The 24,636-nt window shown below is 39.3% G+C and overlaps 1 protein-coding gene across 4 annotated transcripts in view; it reads left to right on the top strand.

Moving 5' to 3' along the window:
* Positions 1 to 24,636, top strand: part of camkmt (calmodulin-lysine N-methyltransferase) — a 124,567-nt gene that overhangs the window by 89,652 nt on the left and 10,279 nt on the right. For all 4 annotated transcript variants that reach the window (XM_085477256.1, XM_085477257.1, XM_085477258.1 and 1 more), the window contains 6 exons: positions 686 to 737; positions 3,231 to 3,294; positions 7,021 to 7,087; positions 9,675 to 9,749; positions 18,887 to 18,950; positions 21,009 to 21,140. In XM_085477256.1, coding sequence (XP_085333382.1) covers positions 686 to 737; positions 3,231 to 3,294; positions 7,021 to 7,087; positions 9,675 to 9,749; positions 18,887 to 18,950; positions 21,009 to 21,140 — 454 coding nt within the window. The remainder of the gene's footprint in view (positions 1 to 685; positions 738 to 3,230; positions 3,295 to 7,020; positions 7,088 to 9,674; positions 9,750 to 18,886; positions 18,951 to 21,008; positions 21,141 to 24,636) is intronic.

The raw sequence follows: 24,636 nt of genomic DNA, 5'->3' as shown, positions 1-24,636 counted from the left end.
CAAATGTAAATCAGACTTACACCTGCAGTAAATGTTTGGACCTTTCTGTGCAAATCTGTTGTTCTGTGCTGCTCTTTCCCCTGCTCTTGTCTGCTGAGCATCGGCCTGCCCTGTGGCACAGGGCTGAAAAGCACCCAGGCACTTTTGATTTCCACTCAAGGTGGAACGTCACCCTTTGATTTCCTGTTTTAACATTCAAGAGGCGGGAGGCAAGGAAGAGAGGGGTATTGATCAGAGCAGCGAAGTGAAGGTCAGCAAGCGAGGCAGGGAGGGATGAAAGAGGACAGTGGTTGAGATGGAGGGGAAGGGAGATGAAAGGAGGAAGAGGATGGAAAGAGGGGTTGAGTGAGCATCTGAGCTACAGGACTCTGGGTGTCTGGTGTGGATGTGTGTGTGTGTATTCCTCAGATTTCCCGCTGATTGAGCTTGTGCTTCTCAGTGTTCAATATTCAGCTTTCAGGTTGATGGTTGAATTGATATTTCTTACCCTGCTGTGTTTCCCGTGTGTGTGTGTTCTAGTGTTTGTATGATAGTATGCGTGTGTGCGCGAGTGTGTATCTACATCTGTGTGCATCTACTGTACAGTATGAACTCAAGTGTGTGTTTTAGTACTAAACTGCTGGTTTGGCTCAGCAAAGTGAATCTCACTCCAACTCGTCTCTCTCTTTTTTCATCTGTCTCTCAGGGGTGCAGTGTGTGAGTTAGGAGGAGGTATGACTTGCCTTGGTGGGCTCATGGTAAGTGAGATACACACAGATATTTCTGTGAGAGAAATAGCTTGGCTTGCCTAATGAAACCAACCCTCACCGATCAATACACACACAGCATGTGCACGGAGTATCCATACCTATTCAGACACTATCATTTACTGCTTGTGGGCATCTGTCTGTGTTTGTATATCTGTGTGTACCTTTACAGGTATATGCATACAAACTCTCTACTTAGATGATGTTAATTAAGTTAAGCACTACTGTTCAGAGTTAATAAAACAGCTTCTGCTTATGTTTAGCGCCCAACTGCCTGAACATCTCCACAGTATGTCCACACTGTCATTTAGGAGGACTCAGCAGTTAGAAAAATTTATAAATTTCATTCAAAATGTTATTCAGTACCAGACTATAGAGGTATTTTGCATTTCATGTGAAGTTTGCATGTCCTTCCTGTGCTCGTTCAGGGTTTCTCCCACAGTCGAAAACATGCTAGACTGATGCAGTTTGCCCAGCACCCTAAAAAAAGAAATTCCAAATCTTACATATTTATTTAAAAAAAATAAACCCACTGCAACTGAAAATGCATTTATGTAGCTCAACTAACATAGTTTATGTTACATGGAGAATTGTGAAGTTTATGAATTTGACAAAGACGATGTGAATGTTGTGAAAACATTATGATAACTGGATAATTTCAGCATGATATATACAATTTCATTTTGCATGTCAGCAAAAATATTCATTCCAACTGCAACTCAGGTATTTACAAACACTCACACACACACACACACTGCAGGTGTGCTGCAGTCTGTCAGCCATAGGGTTTATTAGCAAGGGCCTTAAGGGCTTCTCCACATAGCAGGCGTCAGCGTCCCATCGATCTGTTAGGTGCCATTCTATGTGTGCGTGTGTGTGTGTGTTTGAAAGCTGGATTTTATCTCTTGCCAGTCAATACACCATGTTTTGACATTGGTGGCTTGAGATGGAATCCTTCCTTCACACCTCTCCTTCTCCTCGTCCCTCTTTCATCCGTCACTGACACCACATTCACCACATGTTGTCCATGTGAGCACTGATTTTTTTCCCCCTCCTTTGTTTTCAGTTTACTTTCTTTATAATTATTTTGCTCTAGATTAAAATGCCAAAAATGCCAAAAGCAACAATATGTTTACATATACAACAGGAGAAACGTACATCTTATAATCCTAGACTCTGCATTAGGTTGCGCTTTCATTGGACAGGTTTACATATTTGGTTTATGAGAAAAACGTATGAATATTGTATTTTACTAATTAGATGCACTTCATTTAGTACATAAAACAAAGTAAACTCTTTTTTTTACTGTTAAAATGTGCAAGATTTTTGACTGGATGTCAGGTTAATTGGTGGGTAACAGCCTTTGTTTAGATGAAGATCCTTGTTATTATGCTACAGGATACCTTCACTTCACATGTTCAGCACACTGGATGGCAGAATATATTCCTCCAAAAGCAGTACATACCGTTCATGTGTGGTACGGTGGTGACAGCGGGCGGTAGGATGCTGCTCATGAACTGTCAGGTTGGGTTCCGTCTTTCAGTTCAATGCACTAGTTGAGCCTGAGGTGCCATCCTCTGTCTGAGCAGATGGTGGGACACACAGCACGCTGTGACCCTCTCACACAACCTTCAGGGTCAACATGTGTCGTGTGTTCTGTTTCAGAAAATCTTTGGTCTACTACATCATACAGCTTCTTTTTGCCATTTCAATCTTAGGATTTATATGCATACCACCACAATAACTACTTGCAGTTACACTCACCTGTGTGTATATGCACATACACACTCCTTAACAGAAATAGACAGCCTGACACACACCCACCGATATAATAAAAGCATTTGCAATGAAAAGAGAATGTGAAAGATGAGGTTATAGTAAAGCACACACCTCACTATCTATATCTCCCTCACGCAGAGACACGCGACGCGACGCAGCGCAGCGCAAAAGCTTTCTTTTCATTCTCTCGTCTCCCTCCATCTCTTTTCTCTTCGCCTCTCGCAGTCTACACTGCAAAGTTATATGAAGGGCATCAGGCAGGCCTGGCGAGCCGAGTGCAGAGTGACAGCGGCAAACGGAGTGATGGCTCGGCCTGATAAACACCCAGCGTCAAATGAAAAGGCTCTGCGCTTGCCATCATCCCCTGTCACAATGCAATTACTGAACAGAGTGATAGCAAGATAGCAGCCCCCACCGCTAGCCACAATGATAAAAGTATTGACTGATTTGATTGAATGATTAAAATAATGCAGACATAAAAATGGGGTGAAGATAGAGAGTGAAATGGCAGCGAGGAGAGGGAGCAATGGAGAGAAAGGGCGGGGAGGGCTGGGCTGCAAGAGCGAAGCTTTGTAGATATGGTTATGTCATTATTGTGTGTCTGTGTGTTCAGATGTTTGCGACATCTAAGAGTGCTTTTGGTTTTGTTCTTTTGTTCCATGTTGTTTCATTTCTCTGTCTCTTCCCTATCTCTCTGTTTCTCAGGTTGCCATTTGTGCTGACGTGACGGAAGTCCTGCTATCAGATGGGAATGAGAAGTCCATTCAGAGTATCCTTACATCGTCCTCCCCTCGCCTTCTCTTAACGTCTATCTCTTCATCTCGGCCTCGTTCCTCTACCTCATATTTATTTATCTGCAATCATACTTCTGTGAATTCTTTTTTTATTTTCCTGATGGGTTTTAAGTACACAGTTTCCCTTCCCATTCCCATTTATTGATGTAATGTGATAAATCTACATGATATGCTGTAGATTACATGATATGGGAGACTTTCATATATTTAAAACATCAATTCTCGGACAATTTGACAATTGTGTAATTAAAAAAACAAATCCACAGATTGAAAAATTCTGTAAGCAAAACAGAAATGCTTCTGTATTTAAGGCAGTATAGTCAACAATTCTAAAACAGCTTCCACAATGATTGGTGCACCTACTAAACTAGCAGCTACGTGTATATATACGCCAATTACATAACTGTAGTCAATTAAATACAGATATCCTAATCACAAAGTTTCTGCTTAAACCACTGCACCAGTTGTTACTGACAATTAAAAGCTGAAAACATTCTAATTAGCATGCTGCAATCTAAGCTGTCATTAATGCTAATGAAATATTCTAGTATTTTATTTTCTTCCATGCTGTGTGATCAAGACTTTTTCACTGGCACTGCTATAGCTACGAAGTGACTTTTTCGAGCGAGCGTGTCATATCCTTCATGTTCCAGCCTTGAAATCAAAGATTGGATTGTAGTGTGGAAGAATAGCCATCTACCTCTTTTATCTTTAGGCAAACGCAGCAGATGGGGCACCCACAGTGACAAATACCCAGCACTACTGCTCAAAATGGCATCTACCAATCCTAACTGCCTACAATACCAAGTTAAGAGCACAGTAATTGCCATCCTGTCAGAATTTGTTTAAGACTTCATCTAATGCTAAGGCTAGGGTTAGGGCTTGATGAGCATTTTAGAAGCAAGAACAATCAAGGTTTGTTAAAAATGTTTTTTGTGTGTGCGTGTGTGTGTTTGGTTAAGATTTAGGCCTATAATTACGTTTTTAGGACAAATCTTTAGGTGAGTTTTTTGGCAACATTTGTTCACTGAGTGGGTTATTGATCAACTCTGTCAGTTTGCAAACCGTCTTGCTCTTCTTTTCTACTCTATATTTACACTTCTCCCTGTCTAATCTCCTTTGTAGCCCCTTGTTTTGCCTCTTTTCTTCCATCTCCTTTCATCATTCCTGTCATTTTTCTCCCATCCTCTCAGATCTTGCTTTATTCGCCGAGCAACTACACAGACAAAAAGAAGCTCTGACTCGCTGCAGTTGTTTCACAAAAGCAGGCAATATAAATACACATTTCTTCCCCATTGACCGATATGGCCATATTTAGCTCTGCTTACAATATCTCTGTCCCAGCCAGCTACAATGCTCCGTTAGTGATCACAATAAGACCAAACAATAACATTTTGGAGCCTGTAAAGCACACGCACACGCACACACACACATACACACACTTGGGCACACAAACAATGCACCATTGACCGGCAGCTTTGTTTCACAGAACAAACACATAGAGGGAATTGTAAGTGAAATCATACCGAGAATGGATCGAACATACACTGAAAGAGAAAGGGGGGTTGAGAAAAATACATAATTTGTTCTGGGCTCAGCCAAATTGGCCCATTCACATACCGCAGGCACTGTGTGGTATTTCCTCTTGTAAAGGAAGCTGTTGGTCTTAGCCTTGTGCTAATGGCTACTGTTTATCTCACATGGCATTATTGTGCCGCTAGTGTTAGAATAGAAAACGATAAGGAATTGTGATAGGGTTCAGTTTTATGCAGTGAAATAGATGAGAAGATATGCAAGAACGAAATGTGAACTGATGACATTTAGATATATCTTGAGAATAGATTTTCCGTTTTTTCTTAGAAGTTGTTGACCTCATTTATAGTGCAGAAAGATACACAAATACACACCGACTATAGAGTGGAGAGCCTCTGTTGCTCTGACCTTGAATACTCATGCTGAAAATCAATGGAAATGTTCCATTAAGAATGATTGATGCATGTCATTGGCTGCTGCTTGTCTGCTTCTAGTGATGGGAGCAAATATTCTTCCACTTTAATGTTCAATAATACTCAAATCTCGCTCTTCAACTTTTTCCTTTTTATGTGTGCGTGCGTGCGTGCGTGCGTGTGCTTTCAACTGGTGTGTGTGTGTGTGCTGACCTCTCCTCTTGTGGTGTGCTGGTGATGAGATTACAGTAAGCTGCTCTGCTCTTTGCCCTTTCATCCCTATGCATAGCACACTCATGCACAGGTGTCCAGTATGTGTGTTTTGTGTTCATGCTAACCTACATATTATTGTGAATCCGTGTCCAGGAGAGGTCTTTGATTTTGAATTGACTCTCCAGCTATCAATCCGTGCATCAGCTTCTCATCCATCCCTGCTCTCTCTCTGTCTTTCTCTCTCTTCCTCGCTCGGTGCTCTCTGTCTTTGTCGATTGGATTTGTCTCAAGTCTTTGCAGGCTTTAAAGACAAGGAAATCCTAATTGAATTGCTTTGCAACTCCACAAGCCAGTGTATTAATAGACAACTTGACATCAATCACCCAGCCTTTGTGTGTCTTGGTGCGTGTGTGTGTGCATGCATATGAGAAGGACAGTGTGAGTTTTGTATCTGTGGTTAAAAGCCTTCCCATTGATCTAGCTAGAGGCTGCTGTGATCTGCTTCCGTAGACTGGCTCTCTTTCCCTGGAGATGATCTCTGCTCACTGAAGCTTTCTCCATGTAGATGCCTACCATATGTGGTTTTACCTAAAAAGGGTCTTAGAGTTTATCATTCCTGATGCACCTCTTTGGCTTTTGGCTTTGTACATTTCCAAAAACCTTAATATCTTTAAGTGGATCGTCACCAGTAGTTTAAATCTTTGAATTTTGCATTTTTAACAGACTTCCCACGTTTGCATTTAAAAAAAGAGTTTATAAAGTTCTAATGAACTTAAAAGTCAGTATTTGGTATGACAACTTTTATTCTTCAACACACCTCCAACTTTCTTAGAAAATCTCTTTTCTAATTTCTTTGGTCTTTAGGAAAAGTTCTCCAGGTCTCTTGTAGGACATTCAAAGCTCTTCTTTGTATGTTTGCTGCATTTTTTCCACTCTGTCCAGCCAATGACAAGCCTAAAGATAGAACTTAAAGTTGGTTCTATGCTAAGTTATCTATTATGTGTAGGCACAACATGGGTTTATGCTTTGAGTTAGGTGCCTTTTTTGCTTGAATGATTCATAGGTCAGTGTTAAAATAGCTTAACAATCAAAGTCACACACACAAATAAAGGACCTTCAGAAAGCCTGGAGAACTACTACTCAAGACCACCACAAAACTACAAGAAGGTTTGGCTCCTTGGAAGCAAAATACATAGAATTGAAGTCTGATTTGAAACTTCTATTTCTAAAAAAATATATTCTGATAAAAGTATTAAATAAAATCCAACAGAAGTTTTTACACCAGAAATTTCTATCGAAAAACTGCACTGTACACTATCTTGAACAATTAATTTCATGGATACAAATATTTCAGTTCTGCTCATGTTTCAATATGTATTTATGTCCTAATTGCAGTGATTTAGCACACACCCTTTGACTTTTTCCTTTCTCTCTGATCTACTCTTAGCATCTTTCTTTTATTTATTTTAGTTTTTTTATTGAATTGTATGTCCAGAGATTGAATCTTGTATGCTTCATCAATCCTTGACTGTGGCACGCCAGATGTTCGAGGGCTGGTTGAGAAAAACAGGCAAGCTGGAAAGTTTGGCTCAACATATGTATCTTCCAGGTAAGACCATTTTTTTTACTTGCCTTGGCACTTTAATGCCATTTTATTGTGTGAATCTCAGAATTTTATCTTCAATAAATATGCCACTTAAAAAATGTTTATATGAAATGGTTAGTTACATACTGTAATACCCGTTCTTTAAGTGCAAAATATGTATATGCACACGCTTGTGGGATCATCAAAGAAAAAGACCCTCTTTGATAGGGGTTTCTCATCCGGAAACCAATGAGATAACTTTCCATTGCACACGCGCGCACACACACACACAGACTCACACCTCATATGCAAGGACGGGCTAAAACGTAGTTAATTGTTGTCCCTGCCTTAAAAGGCTTTTTTTCCATTGACTGACGATTTTGGTCCCCTACCTCTTCTCTCTCTTTCGCTGTCTCGCGTTTCTGCGCATATTTACATGAGTGGAAGATGGAGTGAAAAAGTAAACGTATAATTAGGCTACATTACTTTGATTGTTTTCTTTTCAGATTATGCCTGCTGTCATCTCTGCGCTGCAAGAGAGGGCGAAGGGCACGATGCGATTGTACAAGGGGATGGATGGGGAGGGGCATGTCGTGTGATGGTGTGCGCACATCCACGCATATGTGTGCGCGTGTGTTGGGACCGCCTGCTGTGATTCGAGATTGTGTTTCTAGCGGGGCCTAATGTTTTGTTTACTGAGTGTTAATAATGCCTAATTAATAATCCCCCAATCTGCCTGACAGTGTGAATAAGAGGAAGGGAAAATGGTGTGGAAGAAGAGATGGAGAGAAAAACGGAGCTCCTCTAACGGTACACGGTATCAGCACAGTCTTTATACAATCTCAAAGGCAAACTGGAGCATGAAAGAAATGGCATATCTAACTCTGGTAACCGACAACAAAAACTTAAACATCAATGCAGTTAGGCTCATAGCAGTGGCCAGTAATTGAGAAAGTAATTATTGAAATGCAGAGTCAGATACCACAGCCTGATGACTGAGGCTGGAAACCTGGCAAACCAGAGACCACAGAACCCTCAACCTGCATAAACAGCAAGAATTTTACTCTATTAAAACATGAAAAATGTGATATTTATGTTAGGGCAATCGTGGCTCAAGAGTTGGCAGTTCGTCTTGTAACCGGAAGGTTGCCGGTTTGAGCCCCGGCTTGGACAGTCTCGGTCGTTGTGTCCTTGGGCAAGACACTTCACCCGTTGCCTACTGGTGGTGGTCAGAGGGGCCGATGGCGCGATATGGCAGCCTCGCTTCTGTCAGTCTGCCCCAGGGCAGCTGTGGCTACAACTGTAGCTGCCTCCACCAGTGTGTGAATGTGAGAGTGAATGAATAGTGGAATTGTAAAGCGCTTTGAGGGCCCCGAAAAGCGCTATATAGATTATTATTATTATTAAAATCTATCAGTGCCATAAACACACAGATATACGTTAATATCTGTCACTATCAACCAATGGCATCATCTACTGGTTTTGCCTTGAAACTGAGCTGGAGCCTAGAGAAGTTTTAGTCCAAATTCTTCAAAATATCAGAAGTGGCTGGAGTGGGGGGCATTACACTTGAAATCTGATTTGAGAACATGTTTAATGTGTATGGCAACATTAATATGTAAAGTACTGGACAAGGTTCCTCATTAATACCAAAAATTAATTTAAAAACGTACATACAAATTGGGACTAGATAAGCAATTATCAGTGAAATATCTATCTTAATCCCTTGCAGATGTATGAGTCCAGCTAAATCAAGACGACAACATAATTAATGACCGGTGATTGTGGTGCCACAATCCCTGAATCCCAACAAACCAAAGTTCACAAAGAAACAGGATGACCTTCCTGGCTTGACCATCAGAACACTGACTACAGGCAGTGATTTTAGCTAAAGATGTCACAAGAATTGTGGATGAAAATTACTGACATTTTATTCCAGGTTAGAAGCTGATACCTTTTTATTAGTAACCCTCAATTGTATAGCACTTAAGGTACTGTTGTTCTAGTTTCGAACTGTGATGATTACTTTTTGAGGAGAACCTGCAGATGAATACATTAAATTACTACATACTGCATAGAGCCATGGGGGTATAAGCTCTCCCCGTTTCAAACAACAGCTCATCCAATCGTATGTATCTTCAAATGTATAGTGTTTTTTTTCTAGTGTGAATAGGGTTGAGTAGCATACGTTGTGTAAGGTGAAAACCATTTGGTGTCACTGCACTTTGTCAGTCATTGTATCTATCGAGCAAGAAAGAGGAGAGTGTGGATGTTGACTGGAAACCTCTATAGAGGTGGCCTTTAAGGGTGCATGTGTGTGTTCACATGGTATAAATGTCAAGTGTCATGTCAGAAGTCACCTCTCTTTACCTCACAGGTGACATGTCTTCCCTTCCTGATGCTTTCTCCAGGTCTCCTCTGAAGCAGAAAAACAGTGGGGGTCAGTAAGAGACCTGTCAGAGAGCAAGAAGCTCTAAAGGGAGCAGTGAGGGAAGAAAAAGGGAAAAAAAGAGGCTTTTGCTTGGTGTAGTGTTTTATCAGTACTGGTTGTCTTCTGTCACCTTCCCTTCAGATACTCAACTTTAGTCTCTCTTTTATGTGTGTGTTACAGGGTAGTAAGGTGGGACTGTGAGATGGATATTTCTGCACTGGAGGGTCACTTTGATTTCATCATGTGTGCAGACTGGTAGGTATACACACACACACACACACACACACACACACACACACACAGAGCCAGTACATATACACGATCTGTGTGTGCGTTCATGACATTAATTTTCACTTCTGTGTGACAGTCTTTACATGGCCCCCCACCAGCGCCTGGACCTTCCCCTGCCTTGTCCACACACTCACATTCACACATACATGCATATGCTCAGACACCCGCCTGCCTCCATTTTACACCAAATTGCCTCGTTTTCTGCTTGGTGTCCCAGCAAATGGATGACTTAGGCAAATTGCAAATAATTGCATCTTGACAAGGAAGGAGATTCGGTAAGATAGAGAAAGAGTTGAGGGTGGATGGAGGGAGGAGCAGAAATGGAGATGGAAATGGAGAGATAGAGCAACATAAACATAACAATTAGCCCATCGGTCACTGAAATCTAGAGCTTCAGACAAATCGGGAACCACATCTTTTTTTTCTGCTTCAAGCTGGTGTTCCATAATAACCCAGTAAGATACTGTAATCCAGGTGTTCTTAGAGGAAACTGGGCCGCAGGGTTCTGTTTTCAGGTTGTCAAAAACTTCAACCCGATTTGCCTCCAACGCATCCACTGGTATGTGTGAATATGTGAATTTTTGCTAAAAGTATTGTGGCCTAGAAAATCAAGTGTTTGAATTAATGTGTGTGAGGATGGGTGAATGAGTAAGACAGTGCTCTGAGTGCTCAAACAGAGTAGAAAAGCATTGTGTGTACCAGTTCATACATACGCAAGAAGAATTAAAAAAAAAAAAGCTAACTGTCATTTGGAGTGTCAAGGCTTCTTTGAGTCGCTGTGAAACTTTCCGCTAAAACACTTCGCTACTTAATGTATGTTGGCAATGAAGTAGAATCTGTCAGGAGATAACACGTATGCTGTACCTGTCGCAGTGGCAACCCAACGTCTTCTAGTGGTTAAATGGATCCTCAAGATGAAACTTTAGGACTTTTGAACTTTGTTGTTCCAGAAAACTTTCAACCGGTGTGGAAGGTGATTATAAAATTGACAGAGAATTTGGCCTAAATAAAATTCAGTGAAGCCAAAAGATGCCCAGAGAAGAAAATACAGCGGGCTGTTTAGAAGGGGCGGGGCACTGCTGACATAGGCTGATGATACTATCCTGTGATTATGAACATTCAGAATACTGTCTGTTTGACATTTCAGCTTATGTCTGATAGGGGCAATGCAAACCCAGAGTGCAGAATGTATGGTTGGGAGACAGTAGCATTAACAAAAAAACAAAAGGAGGTAAATTTGTTCAGACAAAGCATAGTGGATATATTAGACAGAGGATGATAAAGATAGAGCTTCCAGGCAGAAAGAAAAGAGCAGGATTACAGTGAAAATTCATGGATGTCGTGAAGGAGTACATGCAGAGGGTTGGTGTGCTTATCCCTAAAAAGAGCACTTGAATGAAGAAGATGTCCTTTTCTTGTTTTCTTTTCTTTTTCCAACTTTTTTCATGTTGTTCAGCCACACAAAGATAAAATAGATTTTGTCTGTATTTTCAGGTAGTCCTCATTTTACTTCTATATATGTGTGAATGCATCCATGTCTGTGAACCCGTGATCATCACAAGATTTATTCTGAGATTTTGACACTGTCTGAATATAATGGCGTGTTTTGAATGACATGCCTCCCTAGTGTCCAAGTTTAGAACTGTAACAAAGGGCTTAAAGTCTTTTTAAGGCTCCAGTTTTATTATCCTCTTCAGTCACCCTGAAAGCGTTTAGGGTTTCCAACACAACTCTGAAAACTGTCCTGTTTGTGGAACAGTACACAAGCACTGGCACTGGCGTTATAAAACCTTTGCAGGTGGATAAATGGCATTTACCGTCCACCACTCCTGCACGTTGACTTACACACATTCACATACAAACATACTCTGAAAAGATGGACATTCTGTTGGTTGAAGCAAAATCACTTTGCCTACTTCATCTTGTGCATAGTCTGTGTGTATCTGTCTGCACAAGTACGTGCATGTGCGCTAAGTGCAGCATTAGCAAACAGCGTTATCATTATTTTAATGTCACAGTCATTATGAGTAATAGCCAGGTATAACACCCAGAGAGAGAAAGAGAGCTGTCCGCTAATAGAGGATATTTTACAGTGAACTAGTGTATACGCACGTGTGTGTGTATGACGGACAGAAGCATACAACGTGAGAACCGAGTAAATTGCATGTAAAGTTTTGATATCACAGGTTCTTTTCACCATTTCTCTCAGCAGAGATTTATCTTGTAGTTGTGAGTCTGTAAACGTGTGCGCATGTGCTGCAAGATGTTTTTGTGTAGCGTCCTCTTTTCTCAAGTGTATGCAAGTGAGCGATTGTGTGATAATTGCAGTGGTGGTGGCTGAAGAGTGATGGCTGGTCAATTAACGGGAACGTCATTGTGATGATCACCTGCGAAAAGGTCAACAATGCAACTTCCACTCCATTAATTATGACTCCTGCTGATATCAGGTGGACCACTGCTGAGAAGACAGGAGAGATGAGAGGAGAGGAAAAGGGAAGAAACTTATTTGGAAATCCTGATTATCCTGGGGGTGTTGTCTAAATTCTACCTTTAGAAAGGTTATTTAAATGCTTTCACTTAATGAATCTGTTACCACTTAGAACTCAGAAACTTTATCATCTAAACCAGAAGTGGCACACTCCTCTTACATAGTCAGCCATATTCAATACAGCCTAATATGGTCTCTCTAGCAGAGCACACCAGTGAAACTAACATAAGATACATGATATAATATAAACTGTGTCCCTCTTTTTTTTCACTGTAAAGACTTTTAATCCCAGAGGTGTCTTTATAGCGAAAGAAGTCCAGTTTCAACAATACATTGCAGTTTTTCTCTGTTAAAGAAACAATAAAGAAACAATGCAGTAGTAAATATAGAAACCAAGCAGAACAGCTCTTTGGGTTTAACTTTAAGAAACAAATATAATAAACAAATTGTATTTTTGCTAATTCAGAGAAGATGTCTATAAATTTCTACAGTAAATAGTGAAAAACAGGAACTCCTCTGCTATTTATTTATGGATTACCTAACAATACAAAAACTCATTTTATCTATCAGTTATTTTCAGTAATTCAGCTGTTAAAGTGAAAGTATACAGTGAAAATGTAATTTTTAAATCATAGGTGTTTATATTCTGTGTTGGTATTATTAGATGTGAAATCAGAGCCAGAGCCAATCAGAACAGCTTTTAAGGTTATTGAGGTTACTTCATAAACACCTTAGGCACCAAAACCCCCCCAATTTTATTAGTGAACTCATGGCCATTTACCTCTAAATGGAAAAATTGCAAAAAAGAAGTGATTTTCTGCTGTGGGCACCTGAATTTTAAGGATAATTAACTTTTCATGATGCGTGGCCTAGAAAGTAATAAGTTAAAAAATTAAAGACTTGTGCCAGTAATATAAGCAACACAACTGGAAGGAGCAAACGGGACTGCCTAACTGTGAATAAAAGGTCAGCAGCTCAATGAAGTGTTAGAATGCTGCAAAGGTAAAAGACTTTTTTTCTTTTATTTTATCATAACTTGTATTCCTTTCTTAAGAGTGAAAGTCACTCTCAGGTTTATTGAATGTTTTGAGGGAGGTTTTTCAGCAGATGATCTAGCTATACAGAAAGTCACCCAGTCAACTATGAACACTTGCTTGTCAGAAAACAAACTGTCACTCACTCAATGTTTTAACAAAAAAAGAGGCTTTGTTGAGTTTATAGTTAATACAGTACAATGAGATAGAAGATGGGTTAAAGAAGGAAGCAAGCAGTTAATTTCAGTTCACGCTGTATTTATGAGACAATTTTGGTCAAATATGAAAGTCTTATGTGGAAACTTTCAGCCATTTACACCGAGAAAGGAAGTTTCAGTGAAGTAGGAACCAGCATAGCAGAAATAGTGTTGTGTGCCTCCTCACATTTGTGTTTGTGTTTGTCTGGCAGGGAGAGAGAGAGGGATTCCTGCAGTGGGCATGAGGGTGGCAGAGAATCTTTGGCTGGGATGTTGGCATGTCTGCTTTCTCCAAAAGCTGTCCATGTGTAGGGAGTGAGATAAAGCCCTGTTTGTGTGTGTGTGACAGTGAGTTTGTGCAAGTTTCTGCATCCTTCTGGTTTTCACTGTATCTATGTAATTGTCATCTTCTGTTTATTCATATTTGCAGTCCTTTATCCATACACACCTGTTTTTGTGTTTCACTTTACTGCTCATTGTTATGCTGGATTGCATTAGTTTAGAGACACATTACTGGCACACGCGCACAGAACACAAATATATCTTTGTTGAAAGCTCTGTGTGATGCCTTTTAGTAATATCCCTCTGAGCCAAAGGTCAGAAATATGTATGTCTTTTGCAGTATTAATGTTGTTGAATCAATAAACAAGTGAGTGTTGCTTCAACATGTTCATAAGATGAAGAAAGAACATTAGTTTTAATATTTATGATTAATTTAAAAAAACAACATCTAGTTTAGCACTACTTTTGTGGCAGCAATTTACTTACAGAATTATTTATTTAAAATTTAAAATTTGCGTTTTCTGATACTGGAATGGTACACGGGTGGCATGGTGGTGTATGCTAGCACTATCCTGGATCCAAATCCACCAGGTTAAATCTCTATATTGGCCATAGGTGTGATTGTGAGTGTGAAAGGTTGTCTGTCTCTTTGTGTACTACACCTTTCTCCCTGTGACAGCTGGGATAGGTTCCCCATTGTGAAACTGAATTGGATAAGCAGACTCAGTAGAAACTGTTGTGACGTTGTGTTGCTGTTTCCGTCTTAAGTAGGTTAGTCCTGTTTTCCCACATGACTGCAATGTAGTGAGAGTAAATTTCCTGGATAGCCTGGGACTAAATAATCTGACATGAATCAATTGAATTTAATCAAGTGAAACTCAAATAAATCATCACTGCATTTTCTCCTGTGTTTGCGTGGATTCTCTCCGGGTAACCCGGCTTCCTCCCAAAGACATGCAGTTATTGGGGCTAGGTTAACTGATGATTCTGCGATAGACTGGTGACCTGTCCAGGTTGTATCCCGCCCTTCGCCCTATGACAGCTGGGATAGGCTCCAGCCCCCCTGCCACCCTGATAAGGATAAGTGGAAGAGAATGGATGGATGGATGATAATACTTTCTTTTATATTCTTATAATGCATATAAAAAATATATACCATTGCACCGTAATCCTTGGGAACATAGACTTAGTAAATGATGTCATTTGTTTTTATCGTCTCACAATTGAGGCCTTGACATCATCAGTGCACGTATGTGTATAAGCAGACAAATTTAGTAGCAACAGATTCACACACCCGTTCACCCTTTGACCTCTGGTCTGTTTTGACTGATTTTGCTGGGCTGTCCTGGGTGGGTGGGGTCATCACAAGACAATAGGCCTCTGACAGTCTGAGTTCATCAGAGGTGACCTTAAAGGGAAAGAGCACTTATTTTGTGAATCTAAAATAATACCTCAAAACTTTAAAAAGAAAAGACAGAGAATGCATTAAAGTATGTGGAAGATTTTTTTAACAGGAATGTGGTTTTAAATTGTAAACACTATATTAAACATCCCAGAAGCCAAACTGCTCCAAAAAATATTTTTAATGCATTACTAGCACCATATAAAAAGAGATACAGTACCTCAATCAGGAATGCAAACCCTGCTGTAGAGGTGACTGATATTTAGTGAAATCATATTAAAAAAAAAACTTAATAGCAAGAAAACTTAAAAAAATAAATACTGTAAATTGTTATGTGTCAAACTTTAAAAAAAGCAATGCCCAAACTCAAAAGGCTTCAAGAGAGAGGTTAGCAACCACCTGGCAACCACCGGTCCTGAGTAGTTGTAGGGGGTTGCTGCCTGTTGCTTGGTGTAATCGGTTTCAAAGGGGGTTATTGTTACCCCCATACCTGAGGTAATAATCTTAAACTAATGGCTCCATAATTCCTTTATAGATCTTGGTAAATGGCTCATTAAAGGTTTACTTTGTGTAACTTGTCCAGCCTTATTTGTGGTTTAGCTTTCAAGCCACAATATTCTACTTGAATTGCAGACATCAGCATTGACCATTGCTCATTTTTTTAAAACTGTTGCCCTCTGAATGACACTATGTCCTTCCCTTGGCCTTAGCGTGTGTCTGTACATGTGTGTTTACACGTCTGTCCCAGCCGTTACCTCCACCCAACAAGCTCACTTCCTTGTTTTCCTTGCCACTCACTTTTCCTGTGAACTGATATCTGTGGCAAAATAAACCAAACTGAAACCTCTCACCTTTCAAGTAAAATAAACTTCACACCTCCATGTAGCCTTGGAAGAGTAAGCAGCTTTACATATATGTGCTCACATGTTTGTTTTAATGCTGGTTTGTGCAGAGTTTTTACCCCCCCCCCCCATAAAAAAAAAAACAAAAAGGAAAAAAAACAGCAAGAGCATATCTGCTTATGTACCGGCAAACATGGAGGGAGCAGATCCTGTTACATGCACCTCTCATTCCTCGTGGGGATCAGAGGATTTTGAATGAGGAAAGGTCAGAGACTGTGATTGGAAGGTTGAATCCAGATTGCCACTCCACTGGACAGTTGGACGGATGTGCAGGATTATGTCAAATCTGCACTGTATTGTTGCATTTTAGTCAAATTACTCCACTCTCATCTGTGATAATAGACACACACACTCATAGTGCACTACTCCATTGCGTAATGGATTGAAATTTGTCTTTGTGAGTAGATAGACAGGTGCTACTTTCCTTTGAATGACTGGAGCTGATTTAAGCCTGTGTGCTCGTTGTGTGTTACTTTAGTTGTGGCAAAATAAATCTGTTTCCACGGTTAAATCATGGGTACCTACTCACTTTTTGGAGTTGAAAAAGCAGGTTTCCATTATGTCAGTCTTTAAATTTTAAGGTAGAAGACTTCAAGGTCAGGTGAGTCTCCACAAAATCAATCTAAATCAATGTAATGCCCTTTAAAACAGCTTTTTCTTCAGTAATGTTCTCCAACCATCTTTGCGATTCTTGTTGGAGGGCGGTAAATGCAGTGATAAAACTCCTCCAGTCTTCTTCAGCACTTTTTGATTAGTGCTTTTCAGAAAAGGCAGCCTCATACACTTCTTTATTAATTTTTCAGTGCATTTCAACCACAAATACATTTTTTGTAATTTTGTGTGTCAGGATTTTTGGAGACCCCGATACTCAATGCAAAACTAATTCAAGTTTTTTCTTCTGTAAGGTTTTTAACAATTACATTGAAAACAAAAATATAAAATTTATCAAGCTTTCATTTTTTGTTGACCTAATAATGCCATAAATAACATACATAATTATATGTATGTTATCTTGAATCAAAATAATAACGTATATTAGTTTTTACAAGTTAGAAGGGTTCATTTGTCACTAATACTATGAATATAGTGACATAAACCTGGCACTTTTCACTTCTCAAAAAGAAACGTTCTTGGATATTAAAATTAAATTTATTTGTTATCTCCTGTCATGTACCACATTTTGTTTTGAGGGGGAAAACATAGAGAACAGCTGTCACAGCGAGTGGAATGAGCCGTGTGGAGAAAAATAAAGGAGGATCCAATTGCAGGCACTCGTGGAGGTGCGAAGGATGTTTATTGTAAGACAAAACACAAGTTGAAAACAGCAAACAGAACTAAAGATAACCTGAACTGGGAAAACTAAACTACTAAACACGAGCATGAAGGAGGGTGAGCAGAGGCATATGTCGGGAGAACACATGGATGAAACACAGACCAGCGACTATAACATAAGAAGACACGACTTAAATACACACAGAAGAACACGGGGAGATTACACACAGGTGGGGAACACAGCTGGAAGTAATTGACGAGACGAGACAAGGGAGGCAAAACTGAATACACTCACATGAGACACGGATTTTCACAATAAAACAGGAAAGAAGAAACCATTTCACGAAGATGCAGACAGAACTGAACCTACACTAAACATGAGGCACAACCAAAGAACTAATCCCTAAACAAAAATAAACAGAAACATAGAATTCTAATAATAATCAACAAAGCACAAGAGTATCAGAAAACAATCCATTATGCAAAAATAAACCACAACCTAAGAAACTCAAAACGCTGGGTCAAAATGGCCCAGAACTGTGACAACAGCAGGGAAACAAAAAAAATCCCACCTCTTTCTAGTTTCTTTTGAGCTCCCTTTTTTGAGGTTGAAGGCTTGGGGCTATTAAAAAAAACAAATAAATCCCCAACATTAATAATAAAAATAATAATGACCATTATGAAAAAAGGAGTGTGGAGCCTTAATTTTTACTATAAAACAAAACCAAATGCATAAATGGTAAAATTAAGAGTTGAGACTCAATTTAATAGTGAAATATATTTTTTTCAATGTTTTTTAAAAAAAAAAAAATTTAATGGTTTTTTTTTGGTATATTTGTTTCCAAAAAATCAATAATAATTATAATATTCTGGATTTTATGATTTATTAAGGTTTTTTTTTAATGTGATATTCTGCGTTTAAAAGAAAACATTCTTATCTGTGTTTCAGTCTGCTTCTTTTCTTTTTCTGCTTCACACAAATGTCCTCTTTCTAAAGACAAGTGTAGTTTTGTGACTCCAATAGAGGCCTGTTTCTGTTTCTTACATGCACACGTGCGAGTTACTGTATGTGAGTGCTCACAGAGGCCAGTTAATTTGGATTTGTGAACATGATTTGTTTTAATTTTTTCTCTCATGTGTTGTTTATGTTGTTAAATCTTCATATTAACTTCAGAGAGCACACTCTGGGTATTAATTCCACCAATCCAAAGTGCTTTACCGCCGCTTTTTAGCATCTCAGTAAAAGTGTGCATGTCTGCTCATACACTCGCGTATGTTTACTGTAGGAGATAGCATCTGTGCACATTGGATTTTCTGATGTTCTGCATTCCTCTCAGTGCTGAGGTGAATGCTTTCTGAAACCCCGAAACAAAACGGAAGAGCATCTTACTCATGCAAATTGTTTTTCTCCTCTTCCTCTTGGTGGATTTATTTGTAAACAAAAGCAAATAAATAGTCTGCTGCTTTATCTAGAACCGCTATCGTATGAATGCATTCTAATCCCACTCTCCCTCTCCCCCCTAGTTTGTTTCTGGACCAGTACAGAGCCAGCCTGGTTGATGCTATAAGGAGATTACTGCAACCCAGCGTAAGTGTGCGTGTGCATGTGTTTGCGTTTGCCTTTGTGTGTCTACTGTATATATCTCTGCTTATCCCCTTTCTCTAAATCACCTCCCACTCTTCTCAGTCATAATTAGGCTTTGCCCGAAACCCTATAGACATTAACAGTCTGACAGGATTAATATCATGTAATGCTTTAATGCTTATTATAAGCAACTTGAATGGATCGCTCTGATCTCCGTCTCTCTCTTCCCTTCCCTTCCCTTAATCATAAATCCGAGGCAACTTTTCTCTTTTGGCCTCGCGATAAGACCCCACGCTGTGACAGCTAAAGCAAATGGGGGGAAAAAAGCAAAAGGCTGGAAGAGATAGGGTTGAGATTTCTATTCATCTGAGGGAAGAGGGGTGCGTTTTAAGTACAGAGGCCAGACTGTTATGAGAAATATCTGTTTATGAAAAAGAGGTGAAAATGGCACCAAAGGGAAGGAGATGGGGAGGAGAGGAAGCAGGTGAGGACACAGAAAAGGAAGAATGAGGAGGGAGAGAGAGAGGGATGAGGATGATGAGGATATGGCGGAGATGGACTCCAAGAACAGATGGAGACTGAAGGGAGGAAAAAGTGGGTGCAGTGGGAAAAAGTCCCATCTTGAATAATTTATAACTGGCCATCCCAACTCATTGTTAAAAATAATGACTAAATTTAAACACAACTATATTAAATTATCATGAGCTGACTGCTTTTTGCACAAAAAATAGACTTGACTGATTTATGGCTAATCTCAGTGTCTTGAATAAGATTAGGATCACTCCCATTTTACCGGACTGGTGCTGAAATCTTCATAGCAAATACCTCAAAAAGCATCTTCATTGCTATGACCAGGGGTAAATACTAACCTGTGTCTTTTGCAGTTCTTGGTTAGTCAACCTTCAAAATTAAGATTTTTTAGTACCTCTTTTGCAAACAGCTGAGGTCCTCAGAAAGAGTGAGAGATTATAATGTCAGCATTATATTCAACTGGTTTCCAGCAATGACACGCGTTTCTTCAGCTGACATTTTAGACGGTGGCATAAGCAATTACACTTGCAGCCTGAAGTTGCTGTGGTCAAAAGCCGAATGCTGTCAAATGAGAGACGTGACATCTGGCCATTGTTGTACATCTGTGTGTTAAGTCTCTCTTCATGTGTCTCTCTCTTTAATCCAATGGAGATAATTCGGGGGCTAATATGATTTGAGTGTCGGCCATCAGACTGACGCTGCCACAACAAGCTTTGCCAAATATTTAATAATTTGCTAAGCTGATTAAACAATTAACAAAACAATTAATTCTCCCATCTAATGGCACTAATTTGTTGTTTCTGACAAAGGTGGTCCATCCGGTGGGCTGGATCCTCTTAATCAGCTGATTAGTGTTGGGAGGAATTTTGTCTGTTTGTTTGCGTTTGCTCTGTTTTTTTTGTGAGACAGGAGAAATGCTACTGGATATAAAGATGAAAAATCATCTGTCGGACTCACTGATCCTGCTGTTTTTGCTGCCTTTGTGTTCTTTAGCTTGTGTTGTGTCGTTGTACATTGTGCATTAGGTGTATTTGCTGTATGTGTGTGATTGTGTGAGCATCCCTCTTTGCGCTGTTTAATTAAAACAATAATAACATGATCAACATGAAATAAAACTGAAAGCTGAAGGATTTCAAAGAAACTTTGAACCTGTTGGTAATCCTCTTAGTATATGCAGGATGTCTGTTGTGCATGCGCACGCACAGACACACACACACGCTTTTCCTTCTCTGGCTTTTTCACACATAGACGCACCAACACACAATCACATACTCAAGTAGACAAATTCACACCTTTGCATTTCTGCTCACATTTTCTGGGTTTATTGGATTAGAAGAGCTTTGCCTTTCATTTTTGTTTAGTTTATCATCTAAAATGTACCATGAAAAAGACACACTAGCAATTACCTCTGTTTTCCCTTTGTGAAAGCTAAACAACAACTAATGGTGTGATAGTACGTGTGAAGTACCCCAGAAATATACTCTTAATTTATTCACTGTCCAACTTTAGAAAAACTTGTCTTCTATTCAGGGCATGGCATTGGTGTTCGCTCCTCAGCGAGGGGAAACTCTAAGACTCTTCTGTCAACTGGCCCAGCAAGCTGGATTTTGCATCTCTCAACACCAGCAGTATGATGCTCAGGTCTGGGATGTCCACTTGAAGGTAAGAAACATGTCCAAGAAAGGAAAAACAACATTTATTCAACATGAAGTAGAATTAATCACTGTTTTGCTAAAGATAGTGGTCCATACATATGGCAGAAGAACAGTGTGTTTATAAATAGTTTATAAAAATGCATCAAAATGCATTTGAAGATATAGTATGAGATGCATTTTCAAGCACAGAAGCAGCATTGTCTGCAATGGTGGTATTCATAGCACTATTCTTTTGCACTATAGCTTTTGTTTGAGCATTTTGGTTGTTGGTATCTTTTTTGTTTTCCCAAACTAGTCTACTTAACGAACTAATAGAGAACACAAGAAGACTAATGAAATGGCAATAAAATGGAGACAGTCTGCTATCGCTTCAAATGAGGTCAAATTGGTTGTTATAATGATGTTGTTACAGTGATTAGCTGTGACAAATTGGAGAAAATTACAAATCTGTTGCCGTCTACATATGGAAGAAATCACAATAAACTGAAATTCAGAATAACTACTTGTATTCCGTGAAAACAGATATTCAGGTGTTAGCAATTCATCTGTGTTCATCAATTAGACAGCAGTTATTTGCTAACCTTTACCAATCTGTCTGAGGTGACTAGTTGATCACTGCAACAACTGGCAATAAAAGTTAAGCCTCACTCCAACACTGTCTCCCACACACAATGACCAGGAAGTAGAGCAGGGCGATATGACCAAAAATATTTATCACGATATACATTTGAAAAGTTGTGATAATGATATATCTGACGATATAATTGACACTAGACAAAATACTTTACAAATCCACAACTTTATTGGTGCAAAACAAAAAAATCCATCGATGTATTTTCACTTAAACAAGCAGCTGTTTTTTATGTGCATTAAAGTTATATAAAAATTTAACAGTGCAAATACAAATTCTTTGCTGACAGTTTAACCAAAAGGCATTTCCAGTGGAAATTGGCCGACATATCCTCAGCATAACCATGTATAATATCCATAAAACTTAAAAAGAGGTTATACACACACAATACAGTAATATTATGTTGAAGCACAGTATGTATCACTCAGTGAGGCTTCTGCCTACGATAGCCGTAATGCTCCGACAATCCATCAAGTGGTGCGGGTTCGTAGCTTAGCAAAGTCGTACTAAAACATTTGACAGATTTTCGAGCGCCGTGTACGACATAAAATCGTTTCGAGGTCAGTAAACAAAACCAGAATTCATACATAAGACACACGGGATTATAAGGGGCACTGTCGATTTTCAGAAAAATCAAAGGATTGATTTTAAGTGTGCCGTATTTTCCAAACAACACGGTAATAACGACGGCCCGCTAGCATGCTCTACCAAAAATAGTGCTTTGTTGTGTATCTGACGGATGAAAGCTAAACCAATTCCACAGCATTTTTACAAACCAATTCTGGTTCATCCGTTTCATTTAACGATCCACTTTCGCTCTTCTCATTCTTCGTCACTGCCATGCTTTTTCCGCCATGTGCGTATGAAAACAAAGGCACTGCGCATGCGCGTTTTACCCATATTCTATCATGATATTTCATTTTCTTATCGTTGCCCAACATTATACTGGTATTACCGTGAACGGTATGATATGGCCCAGCCCTACCAGGAACCACTGATTTTTCCTAGTCACAATGAGGTTACCGTCCTTTTTTTCCTACTCTGCGGTGACCGAGCTATTAATGAAACCATACTTTACAAAATGAGCATGATGATCAAGACTTGAAAGTGGTGATTGAGACCAAAAAACTAAATGTGCACAGAGCTAATAAGTTAGGCTAGAAGTAGGGTCATTTTCTCAGAAATTCATACCTGATCACTGATCATTAGTGGTCATTAGAAGGAACAAGGGTTTTACATTGCCTTAGCATTTCAGACCTGAAGGCTGTCTGTTTGTTATGTGCAGCCTAACAGGTACAGAATTGCATAAAAGTATAGATTTTATGTAGTTCTAGCTTGCATTGAAAGTTGATATTATGTATTTGCGACAACTCAATTGATTAAAATGAAAGCATATCTGGTTGAGAAACAGGTGAGCTGATGGACTGAAATGTTCTCTGTGTAGATACTTGACTACACTATGTTTGATTCAAGAAGAAAATAAAAGTGTTGTTTCAGTTTTTTAAGACTTTGCCTTACTATCATCATTACATCTGTGAAGTTCTCTAAAGAAAATCTGCAGTTCTCATTCTGAGCAAAAATATATTGGTTAATTCATTGAACTGAAATGAACTTGAAAGAAAACAGAGTTAAACTGTTTCATTTCTCTCTCAAAATTGTGCAGAATCTTTTGCTAGTCGAAAAAGAAAGCAGCACCAATCCGGGTTGTGTAATGTGCTCTCAGCTTTAATAAAGACCAGCAGATTAGCCTGTTGTTTGATGTTTAGAGACACACCAGAGCAAAAACAAGCTGCTTTAACTTGGCACAGTGACAATGAGAAAGGGAAGGAGAGAAAAGGAGAGTGAAAAAGAGAAAAGGGCCGACAGAAAGCACATGAGTAGGCTGTGTTAAAAGAAGTGGTGTCCAGCTGTTAACTCCATTACACACACAGCTACAGAAGAACAGGACAGCGAGAAGTGGGCTAAATTGGTGCGCACACATTCACCTACGCTGGTGGGAGAATTGGACAGACTGGCCATTAAAGTGCCTGTTAAAGTGGCCTGAACCTCAGCAAGGAATATTTCACTCCTTTTCTCTGTCTCGATCTTTGCTGTTGGTCCTTGACTAACTTTAATTTGGATATCTAAGTGACTCTGGAGCCTTTTAAACCGCATTTAGGATAAGCACTCATTTAGAGAAGGGACTGACTCAACATTTTACAATTACATGGCATAATGTCACAATCCACATCTGAGAAAGTAAAGTTCACCACTGTACCTTTGATCACATCACTCCAGCCAATTAAAATTTTGGTGTCTGTTACCGGCTGGTGGCCTTTAAAACTTGAAACTGTACACAACTAATTGGAACTAGCAAGCATGTTTTTTGTTATAGATATTAATGTATAATATGATTTTGTATAGTTCTGGTGGTTCTACTCTCAGGTGGAGTGGGAATAGCTAAAGCTATAAAGAAAATTACCAAAATTATACCATACCATACCATACCAACTTTATTTCTAAAGCACTTTAACATAAAACCAGAGTTTCACAAAGTGCTGTACATGTTAATAGCATACGTAAAGAAAATTAAAATGAGATACAATAAAATAAATAGATACAATAAATTGAAACATGTTAAAACAAATTGAGTCAACCCCTCTAATCAATGCCAAAGGCTTCAGCGAATAAATATGTTTTAAGAAGACTTTTAAATTCAGAGAGAGAAGAGGCCTGCCTAACATGCAAGGGCAGATCATTCCACAACTTTGGAGCAGCTACAGCAAAAGCACGATCACCTTTAAGTTTATACTTAGTTTTCGGTACCTTAAGGAGTTGCTGATTGGCGGACCTAAGGGAACGGGCAGGTGTATATGGTTGTAGTAGCTCCGAG

Source organism: Copadichromis virginalis, linkage group LG13 (genome assembly GCF_057382275.1).
Source record: "Copadichromis virginalis isolate Kocher_CV1m ecotype Utaka linkage group LG13, C_Virginalis_male_GT1.1, whole genome shotgun sequence".
NCBI classification, from domain to species: Eukaryota; Metazoa; Chordata; class Actinopteri; order Cichliformes; family Cichlidae; genus Copadichromis; species Copadichromis virginalis.
Note: the sequence above shows the minus strand (reverse complement) of the source record. Positions and strands in the feature narration are given on the sequence as shown.